The 21,226-nt window shown below is 42.9% G+C and overlaps 1 protein-coding gene and 1 pseudogene across 4 annotated transcripts in view; both read left to right on the plus strand.

The window, feature by feature from the left end:
• Positions 1–21,226, plus strand: part of LOC126094841 (uncharacterized) — a 255,530-nt gene that overhangs the window by 190,106 nt on the left and 44,198 nt on the right. For all 4 annotated transcript variants that reach the window (XM_049909439.1, XM_049909441.1, XM_049909440.1 and 1 more), the window contains 2 exons: positions 1,933–2,105; positions 14,295–14,524. In XM_049909439.1, the coding sequence (XP_049765396.1) occupies positions 1,938–2,105; positions 14,295–14,524 (398 nt within the window). In that variant the 5' untranslated portion in view covers positions 1,933–1,937. The remainder of the gene's footprint in view (positions 1–1,932; positions 2,106–14,294; positions 14,525–21,226) is intronic.
• On the plus strand, positions 8,926–9,043 carry LOC126095843 (5S ribosomal RNA; annotated as a pseudogene).

The following is a 21,226-nucleotide window of genomic DNA, read 5'->3' on the forward strand; positions in this document are numbered from 1 at the left end:
GTGGAGGACATGGGCAGAGAAAGGGGGAAGAGGAAGGAATAGCTGGACTAATAGAAGACTGGAATATATACATACTTCGGCTGTTGTTGATGTAGTGGTCTTCAGTCCAGAGACTGGTTCTATGCAGATCTCCATGCTACTCTACCCTGTGCAAGCTTCTTCATCTCCCAGTACCTACAGCAACCTACATCCTTCTGAATTTCCTTAGTGTATTCATCACTTGCTCTCCCTCTACGATTTTTACCCTCCACGCTGCCCTCCAATACTAAATTGGTGATCCCTTGATGCCTCAGAACATGTCCTACCAACCGATCCCTTCTTCTTGTCAAGTTGTGCCACAAATTTCTCTTTTCCCAAATTCTATTCAGTACCTCCTCCTTACTTATGTGATCTACCAATCTGTTCTTCATCATTCTTCTGTAGCACCACATTTCGAAAGCTTCTATTCTCTTCTTGTCCAAAATATTTATTGTCCATGTTTCACTTCCATACATGGCTACATTCCATACAAATACTTTCAGAAACGTCCTCCTGACACTTAAATCTATACTCGATGTTAACAAATTTCTCTTCTTCAGAAACGCTTTCCTTGCTATTGCCAGTCTACATTTTATATCCTCTCTACTTCGACCATCATCAGTTATTTTGCTCCCCAAATAGCAAAACTCTTTTACTACTTTAAGCGCCTTATTTCCTAATCTAATACCCTCAGCATCACCCGATTTAATCTGACTACATTCCATCATCCTCGTTTTGCTTTTGTTGATGTTCATCTTATATCCTCCTTTCAAGACACAGTCCATTCCGTTCAACTGCTCTTCCAGGTCATTACGATTTCATCGGCGAACCTCAAAGTTTTTATTTCTTCTCCATGGATTTTAATTCCTACTCTGAATTTTTCTTTTGTTTCTTTTACTGCTTGCTCAAATTTACAGATTGAATAACATCGGGGATAGGTTACAACCCTGTCTCACTCCCTTCCCAACCGCTGCTTCTCTTTCATGCACCTCAACTCTTATAACTGCCATCTGCTTTCTGTACAAAATTGTAAATAGCCTTTCGCTCCCTGTATTTTACCCCTGCCCCCTTCAGAATTTGAAAGAGAGTATTCCAGTCAACATTGTCAAAAGCCATCTCTAAGTCTACAAATACTAGAAATGTAGGTTTGCCTTTCCTTAATCTAGCTTCTAAGATAAGTCATAGGGTCAGTATTGCCTCACGTGTTCCAACATTTCTACGGAATCCAAACTGATCTTCCCCAAGGTTGACTTCTACCAGTTTTTCCATTCGTCTGTAAAGAATTCGTGTTAGTATTTTGCTGCAGTGACATATTAAACTGATAGTTCGGTAATTTTCACAGCTGTCAACACCTACTTCCTTTGGGATTGGAATTATTATATTCTTCTTGAAGTCTGAGGGTATTTCACCTGTCTCATACATTTTGCTCACCAGATGGTAGAGTTTTGTCAGGACTGGCTCTCTCAAGGCTATCACTAGTTCTAATGGACTGTTGTCTACTCCCGGGGCCTTGTTTCGGCTTACCTCGGTATTTTTGTTTTGTAATTAACTGTTTAATCATGAGTAACACTGCAGGCTTGAGCTAGTTTACAATATTTATAGACTAGATAGAAGATTCTGAAAATAGATACTGTAGGGTTTGTTTTCTCTTTTTACAAACATCACTCTTCTATACTCTGACAGCCCTTTAAGCGGTTTATCCGCTCCTAGTAATTGAGTGTTTGGTGTGTTTTATTTTGCAGCCTAAAGAAGGTTACTTTTCTGCCAGCCTTCATATTTCGTGTTTCAGTAAAGAGATGGAGTCATTTATTGGCTCTCTCCTTCTCCCACTGTCTTTCTCTCTCACTTCTACCTGGGCAATGTGCAGCTGATTGTGTAATGAAGTATAAACATGCCTGGCTTTGTGTGTTACAGAGAGTATGTCGCCCGAGCCGGACCAGGCGGTGCCCGCGGACGTCGGCGAAGTGAGCGCCAGCGCCAATGGCAGGGCGGAGACGGGGTGTGCCGGCGCGGACCTCGAAGCAGATGCTGACGCCTACTTGCGCCTACTCCTGCGGGAGGGCGTCGACGTACCGGCCCACACGCAGGTACAGTCACATCGCACCCACCCTCCACTACTCCAGTCCCCTCCTAGGTCATTTCAAGGAAGGATCTTCTTACACCAAAAATTCAAACAACTTCCCATTCTCGAAAAAGTCATAAAGAAATAGTCCTTTCTGAAAAAATAGAGACATAATGATTACGAACTATCGGCTGATTTTACAAAATTAAGTTTTCATAATCACTGAATATAGAAAGGCGATGTTGACATCATCTGAAAGAACTAAGTTTGAGGATTAGATGTTGACATTTGCTTGCCTACGAAGGATAATCGCAAAGTTCCAGTTATCATCTCGAAATAGTAAAGTTACATTTTTGTTTGTTTGTTGGTAGGGGAAAGTGTTGTACCTTGGAACATGTTTGACACTTTCGCCTCTAGCCAGTGTAGCAGCCCTTTTTCTGTTTTCGCTTTTTCGTCTAATAGGTGAAAGTTTGATTTTTTTTTACACATTAACTGTCATTCATTACTTTTAAAACCCAATGTTAAACGTGGTTCACTAAACGTACAGTCTTCCCAACTCTGAGAGAAAAAATCTTTAGTAGCTTTACTACCAATGTTTACAGACGACGATACTTTAACTTTTCGTTCAATTGTTTTAGTTACGAACCGCTAGTTTGTTCTTGGCGTAGATCACGCAACCTTAACGTTTATTAATCTAAGTTAAATTAATGTTCAAGACCTGTATTATGTTTCAAATTAACCACTTCAGTTTATTGACAAGAATTATTAATAAATAGGTTCACTCATACGATCTCATTCAAAGAAGTTCTTTAATTAGATGTCTAAGTAGGATTCCCGCTAGCATCAGAGATGTTAGATAATATCCTGTCACTTTCGGTAAATAAGTTATTTCTATTTAATATCCGCAAACTGTCATTAACTATGATCACTAGTCACGTGAAGTTAAAGTTTCCCACTATCACAATTCAAAGTCCGAATCCGGTTAAAATTCTCAATTCAGTAAAGCGTTTAAATATTCACACAAATTGACATTAAAGCCAAAGAGATTACTATTCATCTTCCCGTTTATCTAATCTGATAAATGTCCAAATTAAAGTCTTGAACTGACAATCCTCAAAAACAATCTTGTCACCATCTATTCTTGATCCCCGTTTAATAAAGTCTCAATTGCTGTTCTCTAAACCTGTAAGTCCTAAATAACTTCCGAACTAGAATAGACTAGAGACTGGAGTATCATAATTACAACGCATGGCCATTTATACTTTAATAAACACTACATTTGGTGTCCCAAACCTACGTTCTGTGACTGTAATATTGATTTGCTTACGTATTGGAATAACTAATATTTTAATATTTTCTACTGCTTTTCCCTCTTCCCATGTTTCTAAAATTTATAATTGAATTTTCCTTTTATTTTCTTTTGCTTTCTATACTAGGTATTTCCCTCTATTTGTTTTTTATTTATTTTTCGTAATTACGACTTGTGGAGGGGCTTGGGTCACTTTGTGAATTGATATTTTAAGGACGTGGGAGCTAATTCGGGAGATATTTTTTTTTTTTTTTCAACACCGAGAGGCGCTGTATGTGTTACACCAGCCAGCCCTGTAACAGAGGCTTAATACATTTCTTGTTCCATTTTTAAATGATAGCATTCAAATTTTGTGTGTTGCAGTTTTTTCTGAAGTTTCAAAAATTACTCCAAAAAATAAATGTTTTCCAAAGCCGAAAAAGTATTCCAAAGTACAAGATGGTCCTCGTATACCCAGGAACAAATATTATATTGTACACACATCAAACAAAGTTTTGCATCACACCAGTTCCCAGAACTCCTGAAGATAGACGTTAACTGCGGATGTTGTATCACAGACACAGTCCTTTTGTCTGTTCAGAGGTGTCACTAAACCCACCCAAAGGTGTTAACAACCATGCATGAGCAGCGCCTATTAGACAGAGGGGGTCCGACAGCCGATCAGTTCCAGTCATTCCACCAGGAAGGAGATACACGGGTCGTGTTGTCTGTAGTTGAACAACATCTAGACAGTCAATACCACGGTTCGACGCGTCCGCATTGTTACTTTGTGCCAGGAAGGGCTCGCAACAGGGGAGGTGTCCAGGCGTCTCGGAGTGAACCAAAGCGATGTTGTTCGGACATGGACGAGATACAGAGAGACAGCAACTGTCAATGACATGCCTCGCTCAGGCCGCCCAAGAGCTACTATTGCAGTGGATAACCGCTACCTACGGATTATGGTTCGGAGGAACCCTGACAGCAACGCCACCACGTTGAATAATGCTTTTCGTGCAGCCACAGGACGTCGTGTTACGACTCAAACTGTGCGCAATAGGCTGCATGATACGCAACTTCACTCCCGACGTCCATAGCGAGGTCCAGCTTAGCAACCGCGACACCATGCAGCGCGGTACAGACGGGCCCAACAACATGCCGAATGGACCGCTCTGGATTGGCATCATGTTCTCTTCACCGATGAGTGTCGCATCTGCCTTCAACCAGTGTATCGTCGGAGACGTGTTTGGAGGCAACCCGGTCAGAGTGAACACCTTAGACACACTGTCCAGCGTGTGCAGAAAGGTGGAGGTTCCTGATGTTTTGAGGTGGCATTATGTGGGACCGACGTACACTGCTGGTGGTCATGGAAGGCGCCGCAACAGCTATAGGATACGTTAATGCCATCCTCCGACCGATAGTGCAACCATATCGGCAGCATAATGGCGAGGCATTCATCTTCATGGACGACAATTCGCGCCCCCATCGTACACATCTTGTGAATGACTTCCTTCAGGATAACGACATCGCTCGACTAGAGTGGCCAGCATGTTCTCCAGACATGGGATGGATTGAAAAGTGCTGTTTATGGACGACGTGACCCACCAACCACTCTGAGGGATCTACGCCGAATCGCCGTTGAGGAGTAGGACAATCTAGACCAACAGTGCCTTGAAGAACTTGTGGATAGTATGCCACAACGAATACAGGCTTGCATCAATGCAAGAGGACGTGCTACGGGGTACTAGAGGTACCGGTGTGTACAGCAATCTGAACCACCACCTCTGAAGGTCTCGCTATATGGTGGTACAAGATGCAATGTGTGGTTTTCATGAGCAATAAAAAGAGCGGAAATGATGTTTATGTTGATCTCTCTTCCAATTTTCTATACAGGTTTCGGAACTCTCGGAACCGAGGTGATGCAAAACTTTTTGTGATGTATGTAATTTAAAAGGATTACAATCGAGAAAATCTCGTCAGCAATGTTTTTAATAGTTTTTATCACTTAATGAAATGAAATTAAGTACAAGTATTGTCAAAAATCAGTTGCAAGTTAAGTTCATTTTGAAATAGAAGATACTGGAAACTAAGACAAATTTCCAATACCAAGATAGTTTAAATTGTTGAGACTTTAAAGAAACTAAATTTATTTGCAAATATCACACGTCCCATGAGTGTATGAACTATGGCTAGACCGTCCACAAATTATATAGGCCTAACTAATTTTTCAAATATGTACTATTTTACTCGCCATAAAATTTTGTAACTTAAAAACTAACTGTATATTCGAAATAGCTTTAGTATGTGCGGTTATTTAAAACGATGGACCCAACTTAATTTTCATTTCACGGCGTATAAGTGGGACATGAACAGTGTACATACTTTTGTTTTGTAAACTACTAGTTGCGTAAACGGTCGCTGGGGCGGTGATAGCTGCGTAAAGAGCCACTAGGGCACTCGCGCCAATCGGCGCGTCCGCATTGTTACTTTGTGCCAGGAAGGGCTCGCAACAGGGGAGGTGTCCAGGCGTCTCGGAGTTTGCAAAATCCCTGTACAACATTGCAGCCTGAAAGAGATTGATGAAGCTAAACGTGTTCTGCGCCGTATCATAAACAGAAGTTTATGGATCACTTTTCTCCTCTGGAAAGCACTGTAAGTGGAATAACGATCCTGGATGTGTTGGACGAATCGCTTTTTCCTGAATTTACCGAAGATTTACAGGAGTTCATTTTCCAACAGGGTGGAGCTCCGCCCCATTGGCATCGTCATGTATGAGGTCTTTCAAATCAATGCCTTCCTTGGAGCGGCAAAGGTCGCAAAGGAAATCAAGACCTGACTCTACACTACTGGCCACGAGATCTTCTGGTCTCACATCCTGTGACTTTTTCTTGTCTGGCTGCGATAAAGAGGTTATTTACATCGTGTCTCTACCAACACCTCTGGCCGACCTGCGAAACTGTGTCATTGCTGAGGTGAACTCTGTAACACAAGACCAGCTTCTTAGCGTGTCGAACGAGTTTGGCTACCGCTTAGATGTTTGCTCTGCATGAAAGGGAGGACACATTTAACATTTGTAACCTCTGTTAAAAAGGTTTGAAACTTCATCCTTTCATTGGTATGCAGACTGCTCATATAAAATTTATACTTCATGAAATACAAATCAAGTAAATAGGGTCCATTTTTAAGTAATCGTTTATTGCACAGCATTTAAGCATGTAGACTTCAAAATATTTGGAAATGTTGCAGAAAATATGACCTCGTGTTTCAGAACAACAAACACTGTAGAAAATAGCGGAAATTCCTTATAGCGTCTCCAGTGCGCATTCCTTCATGTGATTATAAAATCGGTCACTAGATTAAAACACCCACCAGGAAGTATCATGTGGTACTAGATAAGCTACTCTCCAGGCACAACACTCTCCCCTATATGTCTCCAGTCCTGGTACATAATAAAATCCTTGCGCAGTTCAAGGTGACGAAACAAAATGGTTCAGCCATTGGTAAAGAGGAGGAGTATGTGGCACTAATTCGTTTTTTCAATTTGAAGAGAAACAGCAGCTCAATAATCCATGCAGTATTGGTGAAAGTATGCAGAAACAGTGTATCATCATATACGGTCCAATCACATTAATGTGACCACCGAATATGTTCGACGCCAACGTGCAATAACCACTCACAGGCGACAGGTAGCACCACTATCAGTGGAGGATGTATAAAGCGTGTCTGTGAGGGGAGGCGGAAAACAATGCCATTGTCGTAATGCGGAAAAGCAGCGATCTATGTCACGCCCAAAAGGGCATAATCATTGGCTTTCGGTCCAAGGGTGGAGGCCTTTCCCAAATGGCTGTTTCGAAGCAGTTCGCGTGGTGTCGCGCTTACTGTATATCGTGAGCAGCAAAATAGCGCTATCCAAAACCGGCGCTGAGGCAACTGTGGACACCACGGACCATAGAGGACAGGGGTGAAAGACGGCAGTGTAGATGTTTGTGGGTTAATAGAAGCGCAGCCGTTGGGCAACTGACCGCCCAGATGAACCAAAGGGCTATCAATAGTGTCTCCCCATACAGCAATCAGTAAATATTGCTGTGCATGAGCCTCCACAGCAGGTGGGTGGTTTTGCACCCATGCTGACTGCTGTTCATTCATGACGATGGTTGGAATTTTCAAGCCACTACTGCAACTGGACATCCACTGAGTGGCGACAGGTAACGATTTGAGTTGAATCACATTTTATGCTCCATCGGAGAGATGGCCATAGGTGAGTAAGGCCTTGCAACAATCGTCAGGAGGGCCTGGGCAGGAGGCGGGAGCATTATGGTCTGGGGAATGTTTTCGTGGCATTCCCTGGGCGATTTCGTCACTGGGGAAGGCACAATGTCTCAACGCAAGTATGCATCTATGCTTGGTGTTCATGTCCGCTCCCACATGCAGTTTTTTTTTTTTTTTTCCTTTCGCATAATGGCACCTACCAGCAGGACAATGCAACATGTTGCGCAGATCACAGTGTATGTGTTTGGCTCGAAGAGCACCAGGATGAGTTGACTGCACTCCCCTGGTAACCTAACTCCCAAATTTTAACTCAATCGAGAATCCGTGGGGCACCTCTATCGGGCTGCTCGCACCGTGGATCCTAAACCCAGAAACCTCGCATAGTTGGACATGGCACTGGAGTCAAATGGCTCCACATCCCTTTGGTATCTTCCACAATCTCTCAGACTCTCTTCGTGCTAATCAACACTGAGGAGAGGGTTATTCAGGCTTTTGACAGGTGCTTACATTAACGTGAGTGGACCGTGTAGGAGACATTGGCGAGGTGATGCAGATGCTTCCTCAGAAGTCAAACACGTCTTGAACATCAAAGAATAAAGTAATAAATGACGTCTCTGGGAATCGCAGTCGGTCCTATGGGAGAAAAAAAGTTAAAATCAGCCGTGGAACCTTTTGCAGCAGGCTTCACGACAGTCTGAAGATGATGACAGTCGTCGCCGACTGGGCTCTGCGACTGCTCACAGCAATTAAAAATTAATTAATTAAAAAACGCAATTAATAAATTAATAACACATTTTAATGGATTACCAAATCAATTCAAATTACAAGTGAAACATGAAAATATACATGTAACAAAACCAATGATTGTGAACTTAATAAGTACTTCTTCATTTCAGTTGTACGCAGTGGTGAAAGCTATGTGTAATTTTTCTGTGAGCTGAGTTCAGTGGCTGACTGTTAGAAAGCGAGGGCCACACGAGTAGTACAGCAAATGGGTTGTAAAACCGTTTTTTGCTAGGTCGATGACATCTGCAGAAACGAAAAAAAAACTGAAAAGTCAACATGACGTGTTCCAGAGAAATCCGATCTGTGACTAAATCGAAAGACGGTCCCACCGGACATATTTTATTGTGTCACTTACCTGCAGTTACCATTGTTAGGAAAGTGGTTATCGCCAAGCGTGAACGTGCATCGTCTTCCTTTCAATTCTTGCTCTGAGGGAGATAAGCAGGCTGTTAGCTTGTTGAAGTACAGAATACCTAATAATAAATCAGTAGTTAAATTTACAACTGGCAACGGCCTTCCCACAGTGGATACATCGGTTCCCGTCAGATCACCGAAGTTAAGCGCTGTCGGGCGTGGCCAGCACTTGGATGGGTAACCATCAAGGCCGCCATGCGCTGTTGCCATTTTTCGGGGTGCACTCAGCCTCGTGATGCCAATTGAGGAGCTACTCGACCGAATAGTAGCGGCTCCGGTCAAAGAAAACCATCTTAACGACCGGGAGAGCGGTGTGCTGACCACACGCCCCTCCTATCCGCATCCTCAGCTGAGGATGACACGGCGGTCGGTGGTCCCGATGGGCCACTTGTGGCTTGAGTACGGAGTGCTAAGCTGGCAGTATATTTACAATAGAAGTCCACACACACACACACACACACACACATATATATATATATATATATATATATATATATATATATATATATATATATATATATATATATATATATAAGCTGGTACGTCGATATTCTTTCCGTAGATATATCGCTACATCAATAGTATTTTTCGATATATTGGGGGTTCATAACGATATTTTTTTAAAATATCTATATATCGGAGGCCTGATATTTTTCAAATATCAACAATCCTACTCCACATGGTCTCCGCGTCGGATTGTAATTTACCATTCACCCTGACGTGAGCGCAGTTCATCCGTGTTTGATACCCTGGAAGGTGTCTCGGTAGCAGAGACCGGGGGCGAAACAAGAGACACCTGAGGTGCCCATGGCCGGCCAGAGTGGCCGAGCGGTTCTAGGCGCTACAGTCTGGAACCGCGCGACCGCTACGTTCGCAGGTTCGAATCCTGCCCCGGGCATGGATGTGTGTGATGTCCTTAGGTTAGTTAGGTTTAAGTAGTTCTAAGTTCGAGGGGACTGATGACCACAGCAGTTAAGTCCCATAGTGCTCAGAGCCATTTGAGGTGCCCATGCGCGCACCTGTTTCTTAGTCGCCACTACCCTGCAGATGGCTGACCGTGGGAAACAGCATCTTCAACTGGTCGCAACTGCGGCCATCTCCTCCTGCATCCCCACACAGAACTAATTGCTCCCTATCCACTATAAAATACAAATAAAAACATAAATATCAAAGATCCCAGTTGTTTTGGAGACACGAGTTTACTCTATCAAACTTCTTAAAAACACAAATGTAAACGACCACAAAATATGAAGACTGTTACTGAAAGTAAGTGACTGCTCGCTAGCTGACGAGGAAATGCCACAAAATGTCTTCCCTAATTTCAAGTTCAAATAAAAACAGAGATGGAACATAATTAAGAAACTGCATCGACATGAATGATATCAATACGGTGGGAATTTTTCATTTATAAACAATGTGTCACTCAATTACTGTCATTCATTATCAGTGCACTGTTGCAAGCGACTTCAGAAACTGTTTCTATTTTTGTTTGAAATATGACCATGTGCAGAATTCGTCACCTACGTCGTTTACAAAACAATTTAAAAAAATTATTAAAATTCTTTTACAGTTCTCTATAAAAGATTCTTGAACAAAACTGTAATTAAAACACCTTCAGCTGAGTCGTTTGCGCAAATTACGTCACTCAGTCCAACTGGTATGCCCAAAACTTTTGAAATTTAGATGTCGTTTGTTTCTTCTTGGAAATTATATTCTTGCAAGTTATCTTATTTATCCCATATTAAAATCAGACTGTAAAACCTTTAAGATTCAAAAATCGAAATCAAACTCTTCTGAAAATTAATATCTTGGAAAAATGCAGTAATAATTCTTCCTCAATATAACTCTTCATAAATAATTCTCGAGCCCGTATTTAAGCTTTAGAGCATACACTGTTTTATTGTCCTCGTATATGCTACATACAGATGTGAACATCAGACTCGACAAAACAGAACTGAACAAAATACAACATGAACTAAACATTCTGTGACGTCTCACAATGGAAAATTACAAATTTTTATTTATTTGAATGTTGGAGGTTCGACGCAACAACCCGGTCACAGGGTCTTCTGCTGCGCTTTGGCCGTTGACCCGCGACGTCTAGTGGCCAGCAATTTTCTTTCTGGTTCCGGCAGTGAAGATGCTGTTTTCGCGAGTTGCGCTGCTCTCTCCAAATATGAAACACACAAAACAAAAATAAAAAACTTTAACTATTTTACAAACATAACAAAATATTACAAATACATAAACAAAACACTAAATTAAACTTATATTTACCTGCAAACTGAGCTGATCCTTGTGGATGGGTGACGCTTTAATTTCGCGTCCCATCGCACCGACTGGAGATCTGGTGATCGAACAGGCCAACACAACATATCGATACTCTGCAGAACATGTTGTATTAGAACAGCGTTATGTGGGTGAGCGTTATCCTGTTGGAAAACACTTCCTGGAATGCTGTTCGTCAATGGCAGCTCAACAGGTCAAATCACCAGACTGACGTTTGAATCTGCAGTGGGGGCGCGTCGGATAATCACGAGAGTGCTCCTGCTGTTATACGAAATCGCGCCCCAAACTATAACTTCAGCTGTAGGTCCAGTGCGTTTAGCATGAAGAATGGCAGGCTGCAGGCCTTCAACCGGCCTCCTCCTACCAGCATACGGCCATCACTGGCACCGATGCAGAACCAAGTTTCATTAGAAAACACAACATATCTCCACCCTTCCCTCCAATAAGCTCTCGCTTGACACCACGGAAGTCTCAAATGGCTTTGGCAGTTAGTTGATTCACTGTGGTGCCAACTGCTACTCACATTGCTGCTGCAGATACAGTATGGTGGGTACAGCCATACGCAAAACATAGTGGACGGCTAAGCAGGGATGGCTAGAGGACAAATGTAAGGATGTAGAGGCTTATCTCACTAGGGGTAAGATAGACACTGCCTACAGGAAAATTAAAGAGACCTTTGCAGAAAAGAGAACCAGTTGCATGAATATCAAGAGCTCAGATGGAAACCCAGTTCTAAGCAAAGAAGGGAAAGCAGAAAGGTGGAAGGAGTATATAGACGGTCTATACAAGGGCGATGTACTTGAGGACAATATTATGGAAATGGAAGAGGATGTAGTTGAAGATGAAACGGGAGATACGATACTGCGTGAAGAGTTTGACAGAGCACTGAAAGACCTGAGTCGAAACAAGGCACCGGGAGTAGACAACAGTCCATTAGAACTACTGACGACCTTGGGAGAGCCAGTCATGACAGAACTCTACCATTTGGTGAGCAAGATGTATGAGACAGGCGAAGCACCCTCAGACTTCAAGAAGAATATAATAATTCCAATCCCAAAGAAAGCAGGTGTTGACAGATGTGAAAATTACCGAACTATCAGTTTAATAAGTCACAGCTGCAAAATACTAACGCGAATTCTTTACAGACGAATGGAAAAACTGGTAGAAGCCGACCTCGGGGAAGATCAGTTTGGATTCCGTAGAAAAGATGGAACACGTGAGGCAATACTGACCTTACGACTTATCTTAGAAGAAAGATTAAGGAAAGGAAAACCTACGTTTCTAGCATTTGTAGACTTAGAGAAAGCTTTTGACAATGTTGACTGGAATACTCTCTTTCAAATTCTAAAGGTGGTAGGGGTAAAGTACAGGGAGCAAAAGGCTATTTACAATTTGTACAGAAAGCAGATGGCAGTTATAAGATTCGAGGTGCATGAAAGGGAAGCAGTGGTTGGGAAGGGAGTGAGACAGGGTTGTAGCCTCTCCCCCATTTTATTCAATCTGTATATTGAGCAAGCAGTAAAGGAAAAAAAAGAAAAACCAGAGTAGGTATTAAAATCCATGGAGAATAAATAAAAACTTTGAGGTTCGCCGACGACATTGCGATTCTGTCAGAGACAGCATAGGACTTGGAATAGCAGTTGAACGGAATGGACAGTGTCTTGAAAGGAGCATATAAGATGAACATCAACAAAACCAAAACGAGGATAATGGAATGTAGTCGAATGAAATAAGGTGATGCCGAGGGAATTGCATTAGGAAATGAGACATTTACAGTAGTAGATAGGTTTTGCTATTTGGGAAGCAAAATAACTGATGGTGGTCGAAGTAGAGAGGATATAAAATGTAGACTGGCAATGGCAAGGAAAGCGTTTCTGAAGAAGAGAAATTTGTTAACATCGAGTATAGATTTAAGTGTCAGGAAGTCGTTTCTGAAAGTATTTGTATCGAGTGTAGCCATGTATGGAAGCGAAACATGGACGATAAATAGTTTGGACAAGAAGAGAATAGAAGCTTTCGAAATGTGGTACTGTAGAAGAATGCTGAAGATTAGATGGATAGATCACATAACTAATGTGGAGTTATTGAATAGAATTGGGGAGAAGAGGAGTTTGTAGCACAACTTGACAAGAAGAAGGGACCGGTTGGTAGGACATATTCTGAGGCATCAAGGGATTACAAATTTAGCATTGGAGGGCAGCGTGGAGGGTAAAAATCGTAGAGGGAGACCAAGGGATGAATACACTAAGCAGTTTCAGAAGGATGCAGGTTGCAGTAAGCACTGGGAGATGAAGAAGCTTGCACAAGATAGAGTAGCATGGAGAGCTGCATCAAACCAGTCTCAGGACTGAAGACCACAACAAACAATGGACTTCCTTCTCGGCAGTGCCCGTAGCCACCCGGAGCCTGGTGTTCTTGCGACCGTACATTGTCGTGACCACCAGTGCTAGGAATCATGTACAGTGGCTACATTCCTGCCAAGTCTTTTTGTACTATCGCAGAAGGAACAAAATGGTTCAAATGGCTCTGAGCACTATGGGACTCAACATCTGTGGTCATAAGTCCCCTAGAACTTAGAACTACTTAAACCTAACTAACCTAAGGACATCACACACATCCATGCCCGAGGCAGGATTCGAACCTGCGACCGGAGCGGTCACGCGGTTCCAGACTGAAGCGCCTTTAACCGCACGGCCACACCGGCCGGCGCAGAAGGAACATCCACCTTCTCCTAGCCCTATTAAACGACCTCATTCAAGCTCAGTTACACGTTAATAACGATATCTTTGTCACGTTAAAGGCATCTTGACTAACATCAGCTCACCAAGTCCAACTCAAAGGTAACTGATACGACCGTTACAGAGTGTATCTAAAGCAAACCTGATCCACATCCTCTTAGTGGCCTACTAGCGCCACTCTAATGTGACTAGTGTGAAATTCGAATACCTGTCCCCTTTCAGATGCACTTTTCATACTTTCTTTTATGTCTCACAACTCCTTCTTGGTGCTGCGATTTCTTTACCGTCATTGTAGTCGTGTTGTTCCTCGATACTATCTCTTGGTGTCTAGAGATAGGTGGAACTTGGGTTGGGTTTGACTTCCCAACTTCTTGCAACCCCTATGGCAGTTACGTGCCCACACAGGGACTGACTGTTTGCTTTGCATTCTCAGGGTCCGCCTCCAACGGAGCCGCCCCCGTGGCTGGACGAAGAGAAGTTCCGGCTTGGGCAGCGCTTCGCCACGGAGCACCTGTTCGGCCTGGCCTACTCCGAGATGTTGTCTCTCATCATCCTCTTCTCCTTCCCGTCGTCGCTGGAGCCGCTCATCTTCACTGGGAACTCCGACACGCCCTTTAAGGCGTTCAAGCGCTACCTGTCAACAGGCATCAGGGTCCTGGCGTGGTCAGTATCCCTCAACTTACTCTGCCAATGCTGAATTTTCGAGTAAGTGAGAATACTGTACGGATAAATCTTTCATTGTGTCATTTGTCTTGCACTGTTAACACTTTCAAGAGTTACCAGCATTAACATGAAAGAAAAAACTAACTTCTGCTTAATATAATTCAAGAAAACCTCATATGAAAATGTAGAACAGTTAATGAAAAACAGGATGCTTCAAAAAGATCTGATTTCACAATATATCTTCTACAGTGCATTCAAAAATTCGCTATGTACTGAACTACGACTACGGATACAGATTGTAACGGAATTTCGAAACAAAGTTGGTAGAATTGTTTTTTTTTTTTTTTTTTTAGTTAAGCGACTGTTTTGTAATTCGTTCTACTGCTGCGTGGCATTTAACTGTTTGGTTCAGTTGATGAAAGCTATGGAATGTGAGGCATCGTGTTCACATGTTCAGTTTGTTTTAAAAGTAGGGTGTTTCAGCTGATGAGCGTATTTTTCATGTTTAACATCTGTTTCGTGGGGGAGGCATTTGCTAAAAAATTCCCAGAAACAGCTGTACCTCAGTAATGTGGCTCGTCGATTTACTGAGAAAATTCGAGAGACAGGCTCAGTGTTAGATACTGAACGAACTGTAAGACCAGCTAAACTAAACGAACAGAAATTGTTGGATATTTATGATTCCATGCAGCAGTGTCCAGCGTAATCTTTGTGCTAGTTGGCACAAGAAAAATATGTCTTGCAACCGCGCATAAAGCGATTAGGGAAAAACAGAAATTGTTCCAGTATACGCTGATAGCATTGCAACAATTGAAAGATGCGGACCACGAAAAGCGAAGACTTTTCTGCTATTGGTTTACATTTTTTTAATTGAAAGGAGTGCCTCTGATATTCTTAATCTCATCTTCTGTACAAGCGAGGCCGCCTGTCTGGTCATGTTAACACACAAGATAACTGATAATCGTCAACGTAGGATCCTCGAGCTGTGCTTGAAACACCATTGCACAAGACAATCGATTGTGGTCAACGGAGAATCCTCGAGCTGTGCTTGAAACGCCATTACATGATCAGAAAACTTGAGTATGGGTGGCTGTATCCATATGGTGCGGTGCATTATTGGACCTTTATTTTTTGAAGAAATCGTGGACAGTGAACGTTATTGTTTACTGATCTACGATTTCAGTGGTCTGCTAAAGGAAGACGAATCAAATACTCACGGTTTCAACAAAATGACGCTGCTGGGCACACAGCTTAACAGCACTATGCGCCTTCTGGAGGACTTTTTGGGTAGTGTGTTATCTCAAAAAAGCTATTGCCCCCTCACTCGCCGGACCTTACTCCACCAGACCATTTTCTTTGGGAAGTAGTGAAATCTGCTGTGTATCGTAATCGCCCACGCATGCTTTGCGACTTAAAAGCTGAAATAACTGAGTACATGAGAAGCGTATCACAATCACATACGCAGAATTTGTTTTCCAGTACAATCAAGCGGGTTTGGACTTGTATAGCCGCCCGTGGGCGTCATTTCCAAAATACACTGTAACTACACAGCGATTTTCTGAATACCTGTTCATGAATTTTAGCTAACGCACAGAGGAAAAAAATGGTTGGAGACCAGGCAGCGAGTACACATAACACCAAATATGGCAGCACCTGAAGAAGACGGCTTGGTCGGTTCTCGAAATGTTGCGAAGGAAAAGGAAACAGCAACTCGGCAATCGCGCAGAGAAAATCTGAGAGGCAACAAAAAGTTGTTTTTTTTTTTTTTTTTGAAGGATCCATCCTATTTTACAAGGGTATATCTGTTCTAGACATGCTCATAAAAGATTGGGTTGAATTTTACAACTACGTTAAGAAGCAGAGTTTTCATGTACATTTCAAAAATGTCCAATATGCTTCTCACTGGACGCACGGCAAACATCCAGATGATAGTCAAATTCATCCTATACTTTTGTGAGCACGACTGCTACGGTCGCAGGTTCGAATCCTGCCTCGAGCATGGATGTTTGTGATATCCTTAGGTTAGTTAGGTTTAAGTAGTTCTAAGTTCTAGGGGACTGATGACCACAGATGTGTAGTCCCATAGTGCTCAGAGCCATTTGAAACATTTTTGAACTTTCGTGAGCATGTCTGGAGGTACAGCGCGGTTGACAACTGCTGGATAATCATTGATGCAAATGGTCGTCGTGCAGTACGTCTCTCCAATGCATCCCACATGTGCTCGATGAAACTTAAGCCGGGGCATCGGGCAGGCCAGTCCATTCCCCGAATATCCTCTCCTTCCACGAGCTCCTCCAGCTGTACAGTTAGATAGGGTCATGCACTGTCATCCACAACAATGAAGTCAGAGCTAAATGAACCCCTAAAAGACGTTCATGGGGAAAGTGTAGTGTCACAATAACTTGGACCCGTGAATGGACCGTGTTTCAAGATTCAAAAGTCTTTACGCCCATGCAACATTATGCCTCCCCAAACAATAACACATGGGCCACCAAAACGATCGTCTTCGACGCCGTTCATGGGTATATACGTAGAGGTGGGAGCTCCTAATGAACCCAGGAACACTGTCGAACATGATCGTCTTGGTGGTTCAGACTACATGATATGGGTAGGCATAATGTTGCATGGGTGTACTGGCCTCCAGCTCTTTGAACATGGTACAGTCACCGGTCAGCGTTATTGCGACACTGTATTCCTTCCCCATACGCGTCTTTTCAGAGGTTCTTTCGGCCTTCACTTCATCTTTATGGAAGATAATGGGCGACTGCATCGAAATGCTCAGGTAGGGAGCTCTTGGAACGAGAGTATATTCGACGAATGGTTGTGCGTTTACCCGAGTTCAGTCCCATCGAGCACATTCACATCCATATTCACCAGCTACCATCCAGAAGTTGTCAACCGCTCGGTTAGAGAAATGGAACGCCTTATCACGCTAACTTGTTAAGAACCTTGTGGCCAGCATAGAGGCACCTTGCAGAGCATTAACTGCTGTCCGTGGTGATCACACACCGTATTAAGAACCATGTCCTATCTTTTGTAATGTCCAGGGGACCATCACAAATCGCTGTGACTTCAGTGTAATTATTGTCTTTGAATAAAAGTGTCATTTCTATTCGTCTCATTAGATATTTCTCTCTGTTACTTTCTGCACTATACTTAAACAGGTCAAAGGATGATTAGTATTATGTCCCGTTGACGATTAGATCATTAGAGGCGGAGTGTATGCTCGGTTTGGGAAAAGAAAGCGAGTAAATTGATCATGCGGTTTTCGAAACAAGCGTATTGGCATTTGTCTTAATTGGTTTAAGCTAAACACAGTAAACCTAAAGCTCGATGAGCGGACGGAAATTTGAGTCATAATCCACTCCAATACGCTGGCCGCTGTGGCCGAGCGGTTCTGGGCGCTTCAGTCCGTAACCTCGCTGCTGCTACGGTCGCAGGTTCGAGTCCTGCCTCGGGCATGGGTGTGTGTGATGTCCTTAGGTTAGTTAGGTTTAATTAGTTCTAAGTCTAGGGGACTGATGACCTCAGACGTTAAGTCCCATAGTTCTTAGAGCCATTTGAACCATTCCACCCCATTTCGAATCCAATGTCTTACCGCTTCGTCATCCCACTCGGCAGAGAGAAAGAAGAATAACTACACGCTAAGATTAGAAATTACCTACTTACTACCGTTTGGCCCTCTGACTCTCCGATGTACACTGACTGACAACAAAAGCGAAACAGCCTGAACGGGAGGAGGAAACTAAATGAAACTTCACGTTTGAGAGGATGTGTGATGTTGTTTCAGTGATTAAAAATCGAGTCAGATTTAGAAAAATTTTTGGCAATATGAGCCCGCTAACCAGTACGATGTTCCACCCACTATGGACCGGATTCATTCACTGATTCGGTTGGAAAAGGTGTCATAAAGCCACTGTTTCATCTCCTCAGGCAAGCTGGCTCACATCTGTTCTAACTGGTGTTTGATGTCCTGAATACTGGCGCTGGAACAGAGTTGACGTCCGAGCTGAGCTGGTTCCATACATTTTCTACTGGGGAGTTACGTAAGCATCTTACTGGCCGCTGGAGGACCTCGACATCAAGCAGACAGCCGTAGACAAACGTTCCATGTGTAGACGATCATTGATCTGTTGAAAAAATGGCACCACGATACTTGCCAATGAGGGATAACATAGGAGAATGCGTGATTTCCGTGACACATCATTGTGGCCTCAGGGTTCCCTCGGTCACAACGAGCCGTGACTTGAAGTCATACCGATGGCTTTTCACACCATGACGCCGGAAGTAACACTGTTGCGCCTCTCCAAAACATTGGAAGAATGGGACCTCTCACCTAGTCGGCGCCATATTCGCCGACGATGGTCATCCAAGGGGTAGTGCAGAGCCGAGATTCGTCGCTGAACAGAATTGGACGACAGCATTCCATGCTACCCGTCACAGCACCACTTCAAACGCAGCCATTTCTCTTATGATGTTAATGGCACACTATGCATGGGATGTTAATTCGCTAGCCTGGCTAATGCTTCTCTCTGACCAATGGTGTGGGATGACAAGATGTTGCAGGGATTCTATTGCTTATTTTCGGATAGCAGACGCAGATGTGAAGAGGTGACGATGTGCTTGGTGCACAATACGGCTATCCTTCCCTGTGGTGAGCAGACACTGTCGACAGGAACCTTGATGATGAGTACGCCTGCCCTCACGTTCCCAAACAGTGCAACATCGCCACTGTTCCATCCCGATGTGCCAAAAATCTGAATATTGGATGATTCGACCAACCAGCCAAATGGAGACCCACAATGAGCACCCTTTCAAACACTGTCAGGTGCTGTCAATGCTGTCTCACACGAGTACGTGGCATCTTCATCTCCTTCAGAGTGGTCACTCAAAATCTGACGCTGTTCATGCTCCTTAATACCTTACCTGGCCTGGTAACTACATTAAACACTTTGGTGACCGTTCCGCCAGCCACAGTGAATTTTATCTATAATCACTTATAGACTTGTCATTGGTATATAGGTGTTTAATGTTAGACTCACATCCGACTGTTTCTTTTGGGTGCTTGGTTTTTTTTTTTTTTTTTCCTTAGGCAGTGTATACACGTCCATAAACTGGAATGTGTTGTTCTACTACTGTACTATATCCCCACTGCTGCACCACAGATTTTGTAATGTATAATAATACACTAGGTTACAGACCACTACAATACATTACACTACACTGCGCTGGAAGCTACATGCAGAACTGTTTTTTCCTTCATTTGTTCCGGATTGTTAACCCCTGACGTGCTGAGGCGTAGCTCAGGGACTGTGCTGCCATGGCAGCTTCGTTAGTCTTTGCACTTACATGACCGCTAAGACTGATAATGGGATGCCTATCAGGGTGCAGGATGTCCTTCCGGTTCTCTCCGAGGCACATCTCCTGGCTGCTTCCTAAGGACGCTGCGGCTGATCGTACCATCTTGGTGTGCCTCGTGTTCATGACGCGTGACATCTTCCACTCTGTCTCCTTTAGACACGTTCGCAGTTCGTTGTCTGATTTTCGCCTGTCAGTATTTTCAGCCTGTGCTACAGATCCTCATTCCTTATTACGCTGTTCACCATGTTATTAGGAAATCCATTCCTAGCCTTGTCTGTACCATCTTGCCTCTTGGCACACACAAGTCGGTGTGTTCCAGGGTGCCATTTGTTCACATTCAGATGCTTGTGGCGTGTAGGCGTAATTTTAGTAAATTAGTGGGATATAAGTCACGTTCCGTTCTTTTGGTCAGGGAAAATTAGATGCTTCTGTAGACTGCCTGACAGACACAAATTTTCTAGAAATTAAACGCCGATTCACAATTGAAGTGGTGTGAAAACACAAAGATACTTGCAAACAGAATGGCATCAGCATGTTACGCCCTAAATAGCTCTGTCGTCGGTGTGTAAAAGCCAGTTCCTTTAATTACATACCATTCACATGTACGCTCGATTCTTAGCTGTGGAATCTTTTACTGGGGAACAAACTCATAAAGTATGAATACAATTTTCAAACAGCAGAAAAGTACACATGAGTATAACAACCAAAAATAATAATTGGGGCCCACTGTAAAGATCAGATCAAATCATGCAGGTTTCAACTGCACCATGTAAGTACATTTACCATCAGCTGCGCACGTAAAAATAACCTTGACACTTAACGAAGCTGTACAAACAGCTCCGTCGTGCCCATGGAACAAGATCTACATTGAAGTAATATTTACCAAGAAAGAAGAAATATAAAATTGAAAACATTTAAATGAGAAAATTTTAGGTTGGCTTTACCGTGACTGTTTTTGATATTGAATGGAACAACAAATTTACTGTTACCAGTCACTGTTAATTTATTCCAGCGACGCGTTTCAAAGGTTAGAACCTCCATCATCACATGGAATTTGTGTGTATTGATAAAACACATGTGTTGTGTTAAAGCTTTGGGGTGACCTGTGGGACTGTACAGCAGAGAAAGAAAACACTATTTCAGAATTTGGCTCTATGAAGATCTATGGCTACAACCAGAACTTAAATGTAAAAGTTGAAAATGAAACAATTAATATAGAATACCTCCAGTGGTCACAGTTTCCTTTCTCTGTCGTAATCATCGCTTATAATATGTCACATTTTGAAGACAAAGATTGTATCTAGAAATTGCTAGGTGCAAAGGACATACAACTGATACGTT

Source organism: Schistocerca cancellata, chromosome 8 (assembly GCF_023864275.1).
Source record: "Schistocerca cancellata isolate TAMUIC-IGC-003103 chromosome 8, iqSchCanc2.1, whole genome shotgun sequence".
In the NCBI taxonomy this organism is placed as follows: domain Eukaryota; kingdom Metazoa; phylum Arthropoda; class Insecta; order Orthoptera; family Acrididae; genus Schistocerca; species Schistocerca cancellata.